The 19657-nt window shown below is 36.8% G+C and overlaps 2 protein-coding genes and 1 pseudogene across 2 annotated transcripts; 2 read left to right on the top strand and 1 right to left on the bottom strand.

Annotated features, from left to right (window-relative positions):
• Positions 1-4199: 4199 nt before the first annotated feature.
• LOC110284148 (olfactory receptor 2G3-like) lies at positions 4200-5153 on the top strand. The gene has a single exon (XM_021149808.1). The coding sequence runs from the start codon at positions 4200-4202 to the stop codon at positions 5151-5153; it is 954 nt and encodes a 317-aa protein (XP_021005467.1).
• Positions 5154-11189: 6036 nt separating this feature from the next.
• Positions 11190-15400, top strand: LOC110312242 (annotated as a pseudogene).
• A 1183-nt stretch (positions 15401-16583) lies between these two features.
• On the bottom strand, positions 16584-17601 carry LOC110283777 (putative olfactory receptor 2B8). The gene has a single exon (XM_021149260.1). The coding sequence runs from the start codon at positions 17582-17584 to the stop codon at positions 16640-16642; it is 945 nt and encodes a 314-aa protein (XP_021004919.1). The 5' UTR covers positions 17585-17601; the 3' UTR covers positions 16584-16639.
• Positions 17602-19657: the final 2056 nt, after the last annotated feature.

A 19657-nucleotide genomic window follows, 5' to 3' on the forward strand; every position in this document is an offset into this window, starting at 1 on the left:
GACTCAACATGAAAGTTTTTTATTGTGAAATTGTCATCTCGTCCCCAAGGCATATGCCTGTTTTCTGTTTATTTTTAGATATGATGTTAAATTAACTGTCCCTTCTTTTTCAGGTCTTCTGAAAGATATCACTGAGAAATTATCTGTGTTCATGTCCATGTTCTTCATAAAATTCATGCTGTTTATATGTTTACTAGCTGTAATTTATGACTAATGCCAACAAGTCTTTGCCCTCTCTATTCCTTAACGCATCTGTAATATCTTTCTGCATTTGTCTTAATATCTTGTTTATATAAGTTATTAAGAAATATTACCCAGAAAAGGGAACTTAGGCAAATGAATTGGAAGAAAGTAGTCTCAAGCAATTCTCAAAACATCTGTGCTTTGTTTTGTGAGTTTGAAAGAAGTACCAATGAACTTCATGGGGTTTTAAGAGCTTTATATGTGAGGCCTCTCCAACTTATTGACCACAGACCCTTTTATTTTTATAAAATTTTTATAAAATTTTTTTATAAAATTTTTATAAAATTTTTGAAGAATGTGGATAACACTGTTAGAATAGGTACTCTTATTTCTCTCCAACAGACTCCATATATGAAAATACATCCTTGTGACAATGGTTGATATGTCATACTTTCACCTATATTCAGGTTAGAGGACCTTTAAATTATGTTCTGATTATATACAGACTACAAATTATGTCAATAAAGGCAACTACTGATGAGAACCATGTCTTTAATCCTGCTCAGAGTGAGAAATTTATTTTCATTTGCTTCTCAATCCTAGTTCAGAATGTGACTCGACAGCCTGAAATTATCTCATATTAAAGACCTACCTGTACAGAAGCAGTCATTACAATGCAGGTTCCCAGAAGATTTTGCTCTTGGTCACTCTCATGCCTGATGATAATTGCCCTATTAGGAATATAGGGTTCCCTAGGTCCCAGTTTAGACTGATATCATTTCCTGCTGCAGTGGCACACTTCAGTATCTCAGTGTTCTGGTCAAGGCACTAACATATGATATTTGACCTTGAATTCTAAGATTCATTTTAAGAATCTAGTTTCTGGAAAGCATCATCTTCTCAGCCTGGGAAAGCAATTGAAAGGATGAGGGGACAAAAGGTGAGGAAATAATAACCATACATTTTTCTTTTGCTCATCTCTCTGTACTAGAAACTCTCTAGCTAAGAAAACAATATTATTTTCATCAACTTCCAAGTCAGCTTTCTTTACATGTCTTTTATTATACTAAGCATTTAAAGTGTTTCTGAATAATATAGTAAATTAAATTTCACTATAAAATTGGATTTGAAATAATTCATATTCTACAGTTACTTGTAATCTGAAAAACATACATTCAGCAATAATAAAAGCAGATATTCAAGCAAAACAATCACTTCTATATTTGGAAAGGTTTCTTTATGACTTAGACTTCTAAATTCTTTTCAATTTTACAGTTTTTCTGAAGAACAAAAAATGTGAAGTTCTTTCTGATACAGCAATAATGTTGGATGTACATGGACTACTGAAGAGACAGTCTATGGCTCTTTGTTCATGTGTATGTACAGTAGGTATGTTCCCTTGACTTTGAATCATTGTATTTTTGAAAAATATAAAGAATTAAAAACATTGCATTCATATTAAATACTTACATTTAAAATGTGAGTAAATTAAGATGTTCATGTCCTCTAGTTTCTCAACAAGGTTGAGTTAAATAAATACATTTGGATATTATGACCATATCAGAGGAAAAACTTAAAAATATGATATATATAGTAGTAGTTACTCAAACAAAAACTCTAACATATCTGTGAAATTTTATTTTTACATCATTATAATATTAAAATATGGTTTCACACAATTTTGAGGACATTCAAGTACACTGACTGAAGAATGTGGAGAGCACAAAGGTAGGGATGAAACACATATCTTTTTCACTAAATATGTATGAATGAATGAGTTAAGGTTCCCCTAACATTAATACAGTGAGTGTATGACGTGCAAACCATTGTCCAGGGATGAATTTTCATATGTAGATTCTGTTGGAGAGAAATTAGTGTCGCTACTTTAGCCACGTTCTTCAATTTTTATAATTGAATTGAAAATTTCAAGTTTTTAAGTTTACTTTTCAATAAATGTGAATATATTACCATATAAATGTTAGCTTTGAATTAGATAATTTAAGGAACATTATGTTGTCACACCATATATTTAATAGATGCTTTTAACAACATTTGCTAGTTAAGAGAGGAAAGTAGGGAGGGTAAGAACTTAATAAAATAGTAAAGATATCAGCTTATTAAAGGTACATATATGTCTATTCTGTTGTTTTAAAGTAATCATTCATTTTAGATAATAAGAAAAAGATTAAAAACAATATGTATACTTAAATGTTTCCCTCCTCTTTTAAAACATGTGGTCTGCTCATGAGTAAATTTACATGGTTACAAACAAAGCAACTGAGGGTTTCAGGAGGAATGCTCAGGACAGAGCTTCTTAGAAGTTGTTCAACTGGAAATAGGCACTGACATGTGAATAGAAGTTGGTAGATATAACTGTGATAGTGTTAGGAAGAGATACAAGATGAGTGAAGAAGTTAAAACTTGACTTGGTAAGAAGTAACACAAGTGGAATATCACTCTGAAAGCAAAGGAGGATAAAAATTGTGCAGAACCTTGAATTAATTGATAATGTGTGAAGTTGATTATTTTTGGAAATAATTTTAAATTGATGAATGACCTATTTTTGTATAATTCTTATGGCTATAAGAGGTCAAGTAATGAAGAGTTATAGCCAAAAGATAAGTGATCGCCTATATGGCTTTCTATCTAGGATAGTCATAGAAAGTCTTGATTAAAATCAAATGAAATAGGAAATTAAGGGGTGTTACTCCAGACACAATGTACACTTCTATGAAAATGGCATCCTGTAGCACAGTATCATGTACAATGTATATATGCAAACATTTAAAGGATCTAAGTCCAGTAAGAAATCTGTTAGGCTTATATTCCCTATTGCTTGTATACTATAACGCTAAAATAATAAGGAAAATAGTTTATAAAACACAAGTTCAAAGGGAGAGCTATTAAAAATGGAAAATTGTGTCATAGGTACTGTATCATTGAAACAAAATGCACAACTCTAAAATCATCTTACAAGGCTCTAAAATTATTCAGAATTAACAAGAATACTCTACATTGACTGTTAAAACACCCCATACTGCCTGTTCCCATATTATAAGAAAAATTCTGACAAAAAAAATTCCATGCATGATATTGACCAGTTGAGTAAGTCATTATGGTTGTATACTTTGTTCTTAGCATGGTGTTTATAAATAAACATTTAAAATAGAGAAATAGCGTATTCTGTCCTATTATGTTTTCTTCTGTAAATACATCTTTATTTCTTTTCCTAATGACACTGTTAGATACCTACCAAGAGTTTATCTATACATTTAAAATATCTCTTTCTACCTTTTGCTGATAACCTTACAAGGGCTATTTAGGAAGAAAAGAGTAAATTTCCTGACAGAACAATTGAATCAACTTGGATGAACTGAGCAATCATTGACTGTTGAGTAGTTTTCACATGATCTGTTTTGCATTTCTGAAACATTCTAAAACATTTTTTTCTTTTCTTTTTGAGATTGTAATATAATTACATCATTTAACCATTCCTTTTCCCTCCTCATATCCTCCAATATACGCCCTCTTTCTCCCTTTCCAATCCATGGCCTTTTCCCATTGTTACATGTATACATAAATTTAAGAATGTGTGTGTGTGTGTGTGTGTGTGTGTGTGTTCGTCCTGCTCAGTCCTGATAATGTTACTCCTATGTGTTTTTAGGACTGGTCATTTGGAATTGATTAACCCAATGGAATGATATTCCCTAGGTAAGACTATTTCTCACACTCTCCTCCTTTCTTGTTTGTAGTTCTGTGTGTAGCTCTGTACCTTAAATAGTTCTCAGTGAAGTCTGTATTCTCTGAGTTTCCTCCTGGAAATCAATCTCTTCCTTCCTCCCCCACACCCGCACTGACAGCCCCCCCCCCACCTCTCTTCTGTATAGAACATATCCCTTAACATATCTTCCACGTTTAGGGTCCAAGTCTGTCAAGAGGATTTCTGATTCCATTGCATTCCTTCTTATCTAACATGTATTTCTGCACTTGTCACCCTCCTTTTTGTGAGTAGACTGATGACAATTAACAAGAGCTCAGGTGGTGATTTCATCCTGGTGGGCTTCTCTGATCAGCCACAACTTGAGAAGATCCTTTTTGTGGTGGTGCTGATCTCCTACCTCCTGACACTGGTAGGCAACACAGCAATCATCCTCGTTTCCTGTTTGGATTCTGCACTCCAAACGCCCATGTACTATTTCCTTACCAACCTCTCTTTCGTTGATATCTGCTTTTCCACCAGCATTGTTCCTCAGCTGCTGTGGAACCTCCATGGTCCAGCCAAGACAATTACTGCCACAGGCTGTGCTATTCAGCTTTATGTGTCTCTGGCCCTGGGGTCCACTGAATGTGTTCTCCTCGCAGTTATGGCATTTGATCGCTATGCTGCTGTTTGCCGACCACTTCACTATGCTACAGTTATGCACCCACGGCTATGCCAATCTCTTGCAGGAGTGGCGTGGCTGAGTGGAGTGGGCAACACTCTGATTCAGGGCACCATTACCCTTCGCTTGCCTCGCTGTGGGAACCACAAAATTTATCACTTCATCTGTGAAGTTCCTGCCATGATCAAGTTAGCATGTGTAGACATTCATGCCAATGAAGTGCAGCTATTCATGGCTTCCTTGGTGCTGCTCCTCCTTCCCCTGACACTCATCTTGGTATCTTATGGGTACATTGCCCAAGCACTGATGAGGTTAAGGTCAGCTCTAACCTGGGGTAAAGCTCTTGGAACCTGTGGGTCCCACATGCTGGTAGTAGTACTATTTTATGGCACAATCACCGCTATCTATATCCAGCCTAACAGCTCCTATGCACACAGTCAGGGAAAGTTTATCACCCTTTTGTATACTGTGCTTATTCCTACTCTAAACCCCCTCATTTACACTTTAAGAAACAAAGATGTAAAAGGAGCTTTGAAGAGGCTGGTAAGAAAAAATAACAACACTGGAAAGAAAATTCTTTCAAGATAGAGATATAGTTCTCTCTGTACTCACAAACCTGAAGGTGCTGATTGAGATGCATTACCCCGGGTCACCATGAGATAGATACTCCAACACTAAACTCACCGGCCTCTCTAGAGTGCTACAAGCCAGGAAATTACTCCCTTAAGTATCATACTCAGAGATGTCCCATCTAGGCCTGACAATTAGATTAACTAGTAAATTGAAAACAGCATTGGCTGTTGTCAAAACTCCTGCAATTCTTTTCTTTTACTTTCTTAATGGTCACCCTTTTATTAAGAATCTTGGTTCTTATTAGATTAAGTATGTCTACTAGTTTATCTCTTTCATATAAAGATGAAATATATTCACAGCTAGCTAGAAGTCTTTGAGACATTCTTTACTAGGGTATTTTTATGAACCCAGTGAAATATGGACTCCTATATCCTTGGACCAATGTCCCTTGCTAATGTCCCAGTCTAAAATAGACACCTGGGTTTCCACTGATCTACTCCAGTGGATCTATAAGTGGAGATCTTTTTAATTTTTACATCTGGTCCTTTTACTAAGTGAGATTTTTCACTAAAAATTCATTTTTTCTCTATCTAAGTATTTATATTGGATTGTGATTACTGTAGCTTTGATTTCTGTATTCAGAATATTAGGTGATTTCTATCATGTGATCTTAGAAATCCAATTCATTCCAGGCAAAACCAGAGATGAAATTTTAAATTTGAGCCTAATCTCTTTGTAGAGATAGATAGAGGGAGGATGAGAGGAAGGGGGGAAAGTGGGAGAGGGGGAGAGAGAGAGGGAGAGGGAGAGGGAGAGGGAGAGGGAGAGGGAGATGTCCCTTTGAACATTCTAATGTCTGTAGTCAATATATTTTTCCTATGGAAGATGTAGGATTCTAAGTTATTTGTCCTTATGGTTTTTAATGGAATCTTCTCCATGCTTTTGTGTTTGTACTATGACTAATCTCATTGATGATGAAGATTGTCACTCTACCACATTATTCTGATTTTTGAAAAATAAATATCTGTTGTAGGCCCAATATTTGTCAATATTTGAGAAAAGAAATTGGTGTTTCAAAGGCAATCTACTACACCATTATTTCATATAGATATTTTTTGTTTTTATAAAATATGTACTCAGGAGGAACTTTAAAAGGTTTATGAAATCTGAGGTTCTCAGATTCAGCCTCTTCTAGTTAGATTATAAAATTCTTTAAGTGACTAAATAATGTGAAATTCATGATCCTTACTATTTCTACAGTTAGGCTAAGTGAAGGAGATGAAAAAATCTTATAGAATTATAAGTTGGGCAATTTAAGGAGAAAATGTGGCTCTTAAAGTCACACAAACTTAGATCTAAAAATCACACAAATTATCTTTATTTTTGTCTCATTAACATTCAAATATTAAATTAAATAATCTATTAATATCACTAAAAAGTAAGCTTGAATATTAAAATTGACTGAATAGCTTTTATAGCACTGTCATGCTTATAATGAGATTGCTAAAGTGCTGATATTTTCACTTTCATCTACCCAATATTTAGTGCTGTTATCTGATTCTAAGATTCCAGATATTGTTACATAGTCAACACTATTAACTGAAATCAAAGGAAGATATATATGGTAGTAAGATCCTTATAGATAAACACATTTCAAATAAAATTAAAGCATTTTCACTTCTGATTTAATATTATTACAAAGATCTAGGAATTGAGACAGTGTGAAGTATTCAGTATTAAGAAAGCAGGATAGATCAGTGGTTCAAAATAGAGAGTCAGCCATGAATACTTGACATTCATAGCATCTTTGTCATTGCTTCTTTAGTTTTTGATGTATCCACTTAAAATATGAAATAAATTTTATTGATGCAGATGTGTGTCTAAATGCACATGTATACAGATGCCAGATTGGTCTCACTAGAAGTGGAATTGCCCATTGTGTGCACTGAGAACAATGTGAACAAAATTCAGGTCCTGTGTGAGAGCAGTATACTGTCTTAAATGCTGAGGCATTTGGTATTATCAATTTCCCTTTTAGAAATGTTTTTGATAAACCCCTAAGGTTTTGCTATATTATGCTTTCCTCCTTATTGTTGCCATTTTGGATAACAAGAATTGTTTTTATGATTAAATTTGTTGTAGACCATTTTGCATATATATTAGTGCACATTAACTTCTCTCATTCATTGTAATTTTCATTATAATTTTCATTGGCCAATGGGTAGTTGGAGGAAGTTGCAGCTTAAATTACATGTGTTAGTTAATATTAGAAAGATTAGAATGCTATGCCACGGTGATCAGAGAAGATATTTAAATAATTTTAACACAGTTTTTTATTAGTCAAGACATAGTTCCTGTCCTAAATTTTATTTACTCTGGAGAATATTTGTGCTAGTCAGTCTTTAAGCAAACTAGAAACACCTGGGAAGAAGGAACCTCAGTAGAGAAGTTGTCTCCATCATACTGGCCCATGGGCACATTTCTTGGGAATTTTTTTGATTTTAATTTATGGAAGAGGAGCAAGACCACATGGGTAGTACCATTCTAGGCAGATGAGCCTGTGTTTTATAAGAAATATACCTGAATATGGGCCTAGAAGGAAGCCAACAAGCAACATGCTTCTGTGGTTTGTTTTAGTCCCTGTCTATCTGTTCCAGCTCTGAGTTCCTGCTATGGCTTCCCTTGGTGATTGACTGACTGCTAGCTGGAAGAGTAAGATGAAATAAAAGATGTAAATGTTACTTTTATTTCCTCAGATGATGAGATAAGATAAGAGCAGTAAACAAGCTGTGTGAATGCACTGCTTGGGCTGAGCCCAGACCATTTCCTTTTCTGTCATAACTGTCCCAGGCCTAGGCCTGAAAGCTTCTAGCAACCATAATTACACCTTCTCTCAACTTCTGACTGAATTGCTCTGCTTGACCTCATATTAATTTTAGCCATATGTTCTAATATTCTGTCCCATTCTCATTCTCTGGTTCACTCTGTCTTCTCCTTTGTCTAGCTGCTTCTTTCTGCAACCCGTTTTTGTGCAACTGTCCTGTTAAAATTCTTGACACACACACACACACACACACACACACACACACACACACACACACACAGCCTACCATACCACCACTACCTTTCTCTTTCACTGCTTTTTTTCCCATTAATTAATTTATTTATATACTTTACATCCTGATACAGCCCCTGCCTCCTCCCACTGTCCCTCTCATATGCACCCTCTCCCTCCTTCGTCCCTTGCTCCCTTCACCCCAGTCTCTTGCTGCTCTTATGTAGCCTTTCTTTCCTGTCTGTTCACGTGAGAGTTTGGTGGATCCTATCTATGACTCATTCTGTCAAAATTTTCACTTTGTCTGCCCCTCAGTTAAACTTAGATGTCACTTTCAAACATGGCTGCTTCCTTCTATAAAATGATCTTACTTTCATTCTTAGGGGTAAAAGGTGTTTATTCAGAGGACATCCATATATCAGCAAGATAACACTGTAATCCAAGGCATGTCTACATTCCACCTGGGTCACGTGGACCTAAAATTTCTTTGGACGTTTTCCTTTGCCAAAGCAGCCATGTTGCTGAGATAAAATCCCTCTACCTCTTCTCTCTTTCTATCAATCCCACAAACTTAACACATCTAATGTCATGAAGATCAGTACATGAGATAATTCAGATAAGTGTAATCCAGCTCATCTTTCATTCATCAAATGCCTATTTCAGCATCGAGGTTTTCCAGTCTACCAGTCTGATGAACAATCTGTCTGTTTTCAGAGAGTTTGTTGAGCTATCTCCACGCTTAGTTGATGGAATTGGGGTGTGTGTGATTGTGATTACCTGCATTGCTCTCTTTCTGTGTCTCTTCCTTCCTTTAGTTGTGCTATCATAAGAAATTTCTCTTATTCAGATTGGATCTTTATGAATTTTGATGGAACCCATAGTTTTTCATCACCTGTGGAAATATAGACAAAACCTCTTCCCCAGTGGTACACATTTCCTGACTTCCATTTTGAGGATAAAACATCTTTAAAGTACACAGATTGATCTAATTCAGTATTTTCTTTTATAACACACCGTCTTTCAGCAGCCTCTTATAAGGCAGTAGTTCCTACCTCACCGGAATTTAAAACTTAATTAAAAAAAAGTTAATTAAAAATTAATAAAGCATTATTCAATCTGTTCCTGAGAGTATTTATTCCCATTTTCTGTTTATCAAGCATGCCCTTTAAGGTACAATTCGATCCTTATGAATCCACACATATCAAGAGCTAGCATTTTTTTTTTTATCTTTTAAAATAGACAGGCACTCACATTCTATGTCTATCTCTATATATCTCAAGCTAGATTTCTTATCTTTATAAATACAGAAATAATCAAGCCATAAGTCAGTTAAAATACACTTAACCTGAGCTTCCATTATTGCAGTATTTCTCCTCCTCATGAGTTTATGGCTATATCTAACACATAAGGGTATAATCTTTCTATTCGACATTCTGGCTCCACACATTTAACTTGTCTTATGCTTTGTTTTACTTAGAATAAGGTTCCAATCCCCCCCCCAAATGTGTAGATACTTTCTGAAGGGGCCAATGTGGATTTCAAGATTTTTGTGAAATTATAGGTGCATCAGCTCCTATCATTGTCCACCAAACCTTCAATTTCAACCTCATTTTATTTTAATTTTGGTCTCTTATTATTGATAAGAGTTTACAAAAAACAAAAACAAAAACAAAACAAAACAAAACAACAACAACATAAAACACTATCTTTCAGTATTTTCAAATCCTTCTGTTCTTTGTTTTGGGACTGTTTTGCTTTTGACTTATAAAGCTGAGCAATCTTGTCTCTCACTTAAACTACATGTTTTTCTTTACATAAACCATAATCTCAGTTTCTCCCTTGAAATCTTCATCTAATTCCTGGATGCACAATGAATCCTTGAGATGTTAGGGTACTTCTTCCCATAACTATTCCTACTGTCTTTAGGGACAGAGGTCCATGAACTCCTGTGAATATTTTACAGCATTGAGCTTCTGGTGATAGTGCGAGATTTTTACTTATGGCTAACTATAAGGCAGAACTTCCTTCTGTTGCATGCATGAGATCTCCAAGACATAGTTTAGTTTTTTCTAGTTGTTCTGTGGATTGCTGACAGTAAATACCTGGCTCCTGTTGTTTGTTGTTGGGATATGGGTGAACCCCTTTAGGGACTTTTTAAAAGATTATCTTATAGGGCATTTCCATCAATAAGGGATTGACTCACATTCCTCTTGATGATCTGCATTCATTAGTCCAATTCCTAACCTTAGCACAACTACAAGTCCGGGAAGCCTGAGATCTTCCAGAGAAGTCTCTAGGAAACCTTGCCTACAATTCCGTTTCAAATGACCATATATATAAAAAGATATATAAAAGAAATATCATGAACCAAAAAAAAAATTGTTCTGTGAGGTGGCTTAGTGTGTTTCATCTGATGCTCCTGCAGCTCCAAAGACTCCCTAGTCTTTTGGCAACTCTACATTCCCACATGGTAGCAATAGAAGGCCAAACTGCAGAGATATTAGAGACAAATAGTTAGAAAGAAGGTAGAGTAAAGAGGTAGCTGTTAAATCGGGCTCTAGAATCTGGAATCATATCTTGTGGGTGGCAGAAGCCAGCAAAACGAAATAATTTGTATATGCCTTAGGAGAGTTTGCTACAGTGGAGAGCAGAGAAACATACAAGTCAGTGAAGGGTGTGCTGGGGGTGTGCAGGCTATTGCTGACCTACTCCTGTGCTTTCTCCACCTCATTCTAGATCTGACTCCTAGCTCTCATTTTGCAATATACTTACAAATCCATAAACTTTAGCTTAAAGACAGAACTTTTAGACAAAATGTGAGTGTCAGAGACAATAAAATAAAATAAAATAAAATAAAATAAAATAAAATAAAAATAACAGGGATTGGAGTAAAGAGAAATTGGAAATGGAGAACCTCCTTCCGTTTCCCACAGCAGTATTTGTGAAGATCCAAAATTATATTGGTATCTAGGGTGCTACTAGTCAGCCACATTTGGATGGATTATCTAAATGATATTGAGGAGAGGTGTGATCACAGGGCAAATGAATTTGGAACCCTTCAGGTTGGGTGCCAGGTGAAGAAACTGGAGGCTTTCCAAGAGGCATCCAAAGGGAGAGCCAGAAAGTAAGGATGACATTGTTCCCATGGGTGAAGAAGAGAGGGAGGGCCTAATCGAGGACCTGTCCAGGTTGTCCTCAAGATTCAGGAAGGGTTGACTAAGGAAGACACAAGTTGTTCAAGGGGAAAAGACTAAGTAACATGCAGGCAGACCTGTTAGAATAACACCTAACTTTTCTTTTCTTTTATCAATTAATTAATTTTTTTACGTTCCATATTTTATGCCCCCCATCCACCCTCTGACTGTTCCATATCCAATAACTCCTCCCCACTCTCCTATCTTCACATGGATCCCCCCCCCACCTGACCTCTATATTTCCTGGGGCCTACAGTCTCTTGAAGGTTAAGTGCGTCATCTCTGAATGACCACAGACCCGGCAGTCATCAACTGTATGTGTGCTGGGGGCCTCATATCAGCTGGTGTATGCTGCCTGTTTGGTGGTCCAGTGTTTGAGAGATCTCGGGGGTCCAGATTAAATGAGACTGCTGGTCCTCCTACAGAATCGTCCTTCTCATCAGCTTCTTTCAGCCTGCCCTACTTCAACAACAGGGCTCAGGTGCTCTGTCCATTGGTTGGGTGCAAATATCTGCATCTGACTCTTTCAGCTGCTTGTTGGGTCTTCTGAAATTCGGTCATGCAAGGTCCCTTTTTGTAAGAGCTCTATAGTTACAGTAATAGTGTCAGGCCTTGAGACCTCCCCTTGAGCTGGATCTTACTTTGGCCCTGTAGCTGGCCCTCCTTTTTCTCAGGTTCCTCTCTATTTCCATCCCTGTAATTCTTTCAGACAGGAACAATTTTGGGTCAGAGTTGTGACTGTGGGATGGCCCCCATCTCCCTCATCCCCGTCTCCTGTCTTCTGGCTGGAGGTGGGCTCTATAAGTTCCCTTTCCCTACTGTCAAGCATTTCATATAAGATCCCTCACTTTTGAGTCCTGAGAGTCTCTCACCTCCCAGGTGAGGTACATTCTGGAGGGTCCACCCCCCAACCTCCTATCTGAACAGATATTCTACAAACTTGAGGACACAACAGATGGCAGCTCAGACTACTCCGTTCAGAAAAACTATCAATTACAGTGATAAAAAAATCATGATAAGATAAAAATCTAAGCAGTTTCCATCTACAAATCTATCTCTACAGAAGGTTCTAGAAGGAAAACTTCAATCGAAGCAGGTTAACTACACCCAAGAATATACAAGCAATAAATATTCCTAGAACATAAATTAAATGAGAGGGCAAAAACAAACACCACAACAACAAAATAACAAGAATCAATAAATTGGTAACTTTCAACATTGTCTTAAATAAAAAGACAGGGGAGCTAACAGATTGGATTAGAAAATAGGATTCATCCTTCATCTGCATCCATAAAATCCACCTTACCATAAAGAATAGATATCATCTCATGGTAAAATAATCTAAAAATATATCCCAAGAAAATGGACCCAGGAAGTAAGCAGGCATTGTCATTTTAATATCTGACAAGATGGTCTTGAAATAAAAATGAACCTAAACATATTAAGAAAGGATATTACATACGTATCAAATGAAAATCCACAGTTCGGATATTTCATTTCTTAATATCTATGTACCAAACACAATGATGTCCAAGTCCATAAAAGGAACACTATAGTAAAATTGCATAGTCATCCTCACACAGTGATACTGTATGACTTTGCTTCCCCATTCTCACCGTAGACAGGTCATCCTAACAAAAAATGAAAGACAGAAATGCTGAAATTGGTAAAGTCCTTAGTTAAACCGATTCACTAGATATCTACAGAACTTTCTATCCAGACCCTAGATATCCTTTCTCCTCAGAAGCCCATGGAATTTTCTCCAAATTTTCCTATGTATTAGGGCACAAATCAAGTCTCAAGAGATATAAGAAAAATTGAAGTAATACCCTGCATCCGATCTGGCCATGGTGGATTAAAGCTGCATATCAAAATGATAGAAATGACAGAAAGTATACAAACTCATGGAAGCTGAACAACTTATCACTGAATAAAAATTGGGTCAAGACTGAAATCAGCAAGGAAATTAAAAGCCTTTGTAAAATGAAAACACAACATAGCCAAATGTATGAGACATGAGAAAGGAAATTCTAAGAGGCCAGTTCATAGCACTAAATGTCTGCATAAAGCAGACAAACAAATAAACAAAACAAACAACCTGGATAAAGTGTATGTTAATAAATTTATGATATACTTGATATTTCTAGGAAAGCAAGCAAACAATAGTACCCAGTCAGAGTTTACATTAAGAAACAAGCAAACACAAGTCTGGAATCAATGAAATAAAAATAAATAGAAATAAATATAAGAAGCTGGGCGTGGTGGCACACGCCTTTAATCCCAGCACTTGGGAGGCAGAGGCAGTCAGATTTCTGAGTTCAAGGCCAGCCTTGTCTACAAAATGAGTTTCAGGACAGCCAGAGCTATACAGAGAAANCCTGTCTCGAAAAACAAAAACAAAAACAAAAACAAAAAACAATAAATAAATAAATAAATAAATAAATAAATAAATAAATAAACGGATTCGATGAAACAAAAATGAGTTCTTTGAGAAAACCAACAAGACTGTGTAACTTTTAGTTAAATTAATCAGAAATGTAGAGAGAAGTTCCAAATTCATACAGTTAGAAACACACTTCATTAGGGTTTGCTTTGCTGTAAAGAGATATCAGAATGAGGGGCTTACAGCTGATGCCCACAATGATGCACCCAATAAGGCCACACATCTTAATAGTGCCACTCCCTGGGCCAAGTATATACAAACCATGACAAATTGAAACATTGCATCAGACATCAAGGAAATTCAGAGAATCATAAAAATATACTTAAAAATCTGCATTCCACCAAACTTGATACCCTAAAATAAATGGGTGGGATTTTTTTTTTTTTTGATATATCTGATCTACCAAGTTAAATCAAGGTGAAGTAAACAATTTTAAAAGACCTATAACCCCTATTGTACTAGAGGTAGTAATTAAGTGGAACAGTCGGAGGATGAGCTGGGAGGGGGATAAAGTCTGAACTGCCAAAAAAGATTAAAGAGAGATAAGATTGCTGGGGTGGGGAGTGGGGGGATATAACTTACCTGGGGTTTAAACCCAGTTCATCCAGTATGCTAGTCAAGTACTCTACAACTGTGTGATATCCTCTGTTTACTTCAGACCCTCTTACTTTGTGTAGTACAGGCTAGCCTCTAACTTGAGATCCATTTTCTTCACCTCTCCAGCACACCAGTTACAGTGGAGCACAGAAGAGCGGAGGTCTTCGAAGATGTGGAATGACAGATGTCTAGTCAACTGAACACATCTTCTGCAAAGACTAAAGCAATGGGGGTGGGGAGAAGGAGGGGACAAAAAAAGTCAGAGAAAGATAACGATTGTAAACCAAAGGAGAACTGAGCACAAGACACTGAGACACCAGAACACACTCGTAGGAAGGTACCAGTTCCTCCATTTCCACAGCTTCTGCTCCCAGTGAACCTGATTCACTGAGATGGTTTGCAGACATGGTGCCAGAAGATGAAGCTGAGCAGCAAAGACCAGAAAGTAGATGCTTATAAAAATCACCTTGTAAGGGCTTTCAATCAAATGCCCGAGTTGAAAAATGTTCCTGACTTAGCCAAAGAGGCCAGGTTGAAGACATCTCACAAAGAAAATGAAGACCACACCAGAGGAAGAGTCTCAGGTGACAGTTCCCCTTGAAATCATCACTGTACCAGAGGATCCCTCATTGATCCTATCACCACTGTTGTGACTACATCTGCCGCAGAGGCAGTTGGCATCTTGGGCAAGAATTGCAGCCAGTGCAGCCAGATTGAAACAGTGCCATCAGAGACCTATCTAGAAATGTGGTGTGTGGTTCATGGGACAAGCCTTCCTGGGAACACAAGTGGTTGGATTCGGCTCTAGTTCCACGCTGGACAGGCCTGGGTACCTGATAAGAAAGGGAAACCAACTGCCCTCTTCCTGCTTCCAGCCTGCACATTTTCACCTCCATACCTGGAGGACAACATGCTGTGCCCCAAGTGTGTTCTTAGAAAGAAGGCCTTAACTAAGAGCCTCGAAGAAGGATAAAGGACAGATCTCTTATGTTTGGCCTAACTGCTGACATCACTCATTCTTGTGGCATGATCGGCAGAGCTGCAGCTGACACAGGGACAGATGGGAAAGGGGAAAAAAAATTCCCTCTTGAAGCTACCACTAGGTATATCAATCATACTCCAGGGCAGACCTAACACAAAAGAGCCTCCCTGTTGGTGTGTGTTTGTGCATTTGTTTGTTTGTATGTTTGTGTGTGTATGTGTGTGTGTTAATGTGCATGTGTGTGCATGCTTGTCATTTTGCTTTGTTTGTCAGTCTTACTGAATTTGCTTTTTTAGTTTACCTGTTTTCATTTTTTTGTTTGGGGTTATTTTTTGTTGCTTTTCTTTGCTTTGATTTTTATTTTCAGGAAGGAAGAACATGACATTGGGTGTGTAGAGAAGTAGAGATGATAAGGAAACATTTGGGGCAGGGAAAAATATGATCAAAATATATTCAAAATATATTATATGAAAAAGAAATTAATAACAAAATTTAAAACTTCCCCGTAAATAAAATAAATGAATATTTCCCCAAAGAAATTGGAAACAGGATTATAACTTAAGCCTAATAATAACTATAATATTATTGAATAGCAAATATTGTAATGGTTATTTCCTAGAGTGATAATTTGCATCTATTATCAAGCAATGGGACAAAAATCATTTTAACATATGCGTAATTTTGTTCTTCAGTTTGTTACTTTGAATTGCTTACATGGGGCTCTCTTTGCATTAGTGTCTTCCATAGCAACGCAGATTATTACCACAACCACTCATTCATCAACATTACAATTAAATGTAAAAAATGTATCTTTATAATATGCAAAATATTTGAAAGGAGGAAATCACATTTTCATCTTGGTCGTTTATGGCTCAAAATGACTAAATTTCAAGCAGATGTCTTTGTGCTTTTTATTTAAGTTCCTAACATACCCCTTCCATTACTTTTCATGTATTAGAGAAGAAAGAATATTTTTAAAAATTCTTAAGCCAGGACAACATTTATTAACCAAATTTAGCATTTATGCAAATCTGTATCTATTAATTTCTTTTGTACTTGTTGAACTCTCGGACCATTCCAGTAACCATTGACTATTACATTGATTACATATAATCAATAACAAGTGGTCACAATCAGGCTCTGGAGGAATGAGGGCTGTGGGTAATTCTGCTATGGAATCAAGGACTGGATTGCTATAGGATCTGCTTTTGCCTAATCCAAGTTCCACCCTTACTCTTGTTCTCTTCCAAGTACTTTCTTCACTGCCGCCTTGACATCCTTGTTCCTCAAGGTATAGATAAGAGGGTTCAGCATTGGCGTTATGAGTCCATAGAACAGTGCCAAAAGCTTGCCCTTCAGTTTGGCTGAGCTGCTCTTGGGTGCCATGTATGCATATCCACTGATGGCAGAGCCATAGAACATGATGACCACCAGAAGATGAGACCCACATGTGTTAAAGGCCTTCTTTCTACCTTCAGAAGATTGTATCTTTATGACTGCCCTGACAATGTTTATGTAAGAGAAAAGAATTAGCCCAAGGGGGATTACTTTTATGACAACCACAGCAGCATACATCTCTACTTCATTGACCCAGGTGTCAACACATGATAACTGAAGCATGGCAGGTACCTCACAGAAGAAATTCTCTATCTGGTATTGGCCACAACGAGGTAACAAAGAAGTCAACACTGTCTGCACCAAGGAATTGCTGAAACCAGTTATCCAGGCTACTGCTGCCAGCTGTTGGCACAGCTGGGAATGCATGATAACTGTGTAACGCAGAGGCTGGCAGATGGCCACATAGCGATCAAAGGCCATGACGGAGAGAAGCACACACTCTGTAGATCCCAAGCTAAGGAAGATGAACAGTTGTGCTATGCAGCCCACATAGGTGATGCTTCTCTCATGGCTCTGTATATTTTTTAGCATCTGGGGGACAGTAGAAGTGGTATAGCAGAGATCCAAAAAGGAAAGATTGGCCAGAAAGAAATACATAGGAGTGTGGAGTTTAGGATCAAGGCGAGACAAAATGATAATAGCTGAATTCCCAAAAAGGGTCAAAATATAGAAGATGGAGATGACAACAAGAAGAGCCATTTCCAGTCTTGGCCACTCAGAGAAGCCTACCAGAATAAAGCCATTGGTGTGATGGGGAGTGGTATTGAGCCTTCTCATTGTTGAAATTCTGCTTGCTGGAAAGGTCAATACTAGAATTTTGAGGTCCTGGTTATTGTGTTTTTACAACTAAATATCTCATGCAATAAAGAAACTGGATAGGGGTGCTGAAACAAATAAAATCATTAATATATTTCATTTGATTTCCTCAGTAAGCAAAATAGCATTAACATCTGTGTTTGTATAATCTGTCTACTATTCTTTTATTCAAAACTTTCACAAGTGAAGAGTTTTAGAAATTCAAAAATAGCACACACATAGTGACTCACACATATAAACATAACAGCTGGAAGGCTGAAGCAAGAGAAATCCTGTGAGAGTATCAGCAGCACAGTCTGCAGAGTAAGGCTCTGTCTCTCCCAATTGCTCTCTCAGTCCCCCCAAGCAAAATAAAAATAAACAAATAAAAATGTAAATAGAGTAAAATGTATATTATAAGATACTGTTATCATATGTTGTATCTGCTAAGACAGAAGAATATAGAAACCTCACTGAAGCTTCATTAAGTTTGTAATTGATCTTATTTCCCTGCAGGTTCTCAATAATTTTGTATAGTGGAGTCTAGAAATTGCTACCTGTGAAAGGTGGTATCAGTTGGTGGTGAGACCATTGTCTGTCTTTTTATTGTAGGACCTCCTTTCTACTCTTTATAGTTAAGTCAATGAGAAAAAACTCCCAGGATCCAAGTAACACAACTACAAAAATAATGGTTTCCGGAGTTGGACTCATTGTTTCTCATTTAATTATATTTCCACATATGGAAAAAAATCTCACAAGCTTTCTTACAATTATGCTTTACCTTCATGTAATTTTATCAGTGGCAGAATGTATTATATATTAAGTTTTATGCAACAAAGTGGAAATGGCTATTAAGATATTTTTTTTTTAATTCTGGTGCTTGTCTGTGTTGCAAAAATCATCAAACGTGAGACTAGGTGCACATATGCAATTGACTGCATATATGTGTACTTTGTGCAGTCCATTCTCCTTTGTGCAAAAGAAACACATGATTCATATGAGAAAATTTCACTCACACACGGTTGAATTTATTAATCATGTGCAAAGTGACTCTTGGTAAAAAAATATAACTACTTTACAGGTAATATTTAATGCAGTTTAGGAATAATTTTTATTCTAAAATAAATGCATGTATAATCCTATTCCTTCAGTTACTATAGAATTTTGGACAGTTTTAAGTGGATTTGTATCTTATTATTATTATATTTTTACAGATGACGTTCTACATATTGTCTATAAGATGACTAAAAATGTGTTGTGCTATGACTAAATACAGGGAATAAACTTTCACATAACATTAAATCCCTATAATTTTTGTTGAAAACACTTTACATCTGTTAGCATTTTTCTTTCTTTTTTCTTGGTTATTTTATTTATTTACATTTCAAATGTTATCCCCATCCCCGGTTTCCCCTCCACAAACCCTCTACCCCCTGCTTCTATGAGGGTGCTCCCCCACTCCCCTACTCCTGCCTTACTGCTCTAGCATTCCTCTATGCTGGGCCATCAAGCCTTCACAGGACCAAGGGTCTCTTCTCCCATTGATGCCAGATAAGGCCATCCTCTGCTACATGTGTAGCTGGGGACATGGGTCCCTCCATGGGTATTCTTTGGTTGGTGGTTTAGTCCCTGGGAGCTCTTGGGGTTGCTAATTTTTTTCCTGTGGGGTTGCAATAATAGAAGGCATTTNATCATCTCTAGTTACCTCTTTGTATGATCTATCACATGTACATATCTGCGTTCTTTCACTGAAATTTCTCACCCTTTGCTCATCATCTCCTCAATTCCTTTTCCACCTCTTTGGCACTCCAGTAACCTTTGTTGTGCTTCAGTTCTGTCAGGTCTTACATGCTGTTATTGTACAAAAAACAACAGTAATTATTTTACAATATGTTATTACATGACACAGGCGTAATATAAAATATGGAATATTTTTCACATTTTTGAGATACATTCATGAGAAAAACAAAGACAAAAATGTTGATGGTTTCTTTGCCTTTCATATTATTATCAATTTTATTTTAAATTTGGGTTCCTCTTCTCCACAATTCACTT

The sequence above is a fragment of the Mus caroli genome, chromosome 17 (genome assembly GCF_900094665.2).
Source record: "Mus caroli chromosome 17, CAROLI_EIJ_v1.1, whole genome shotgun sequence".
Classification (NCBI taxonomy): Eukaryota; Metazoa; Chordata; class Mammalia; order Rodentia; family Muridae; genus Mus; species Mus caroli.

Coding starts and splice junctions, on each gene's coding strand:
- LOC110284148 (XM_021149808.1), top strand. CDS start 4,200: ATGACAATTAACAAGAGCTCAGGTGGTGATTTCATCCTGGTGGGCTTC.
- LOC110283777 (XM_021149260.1), bottom strand. CDS start 17,584: ATGAGAAGGCTCAATACCACTCCCCATCACACCAATGGCTTTATTCTG.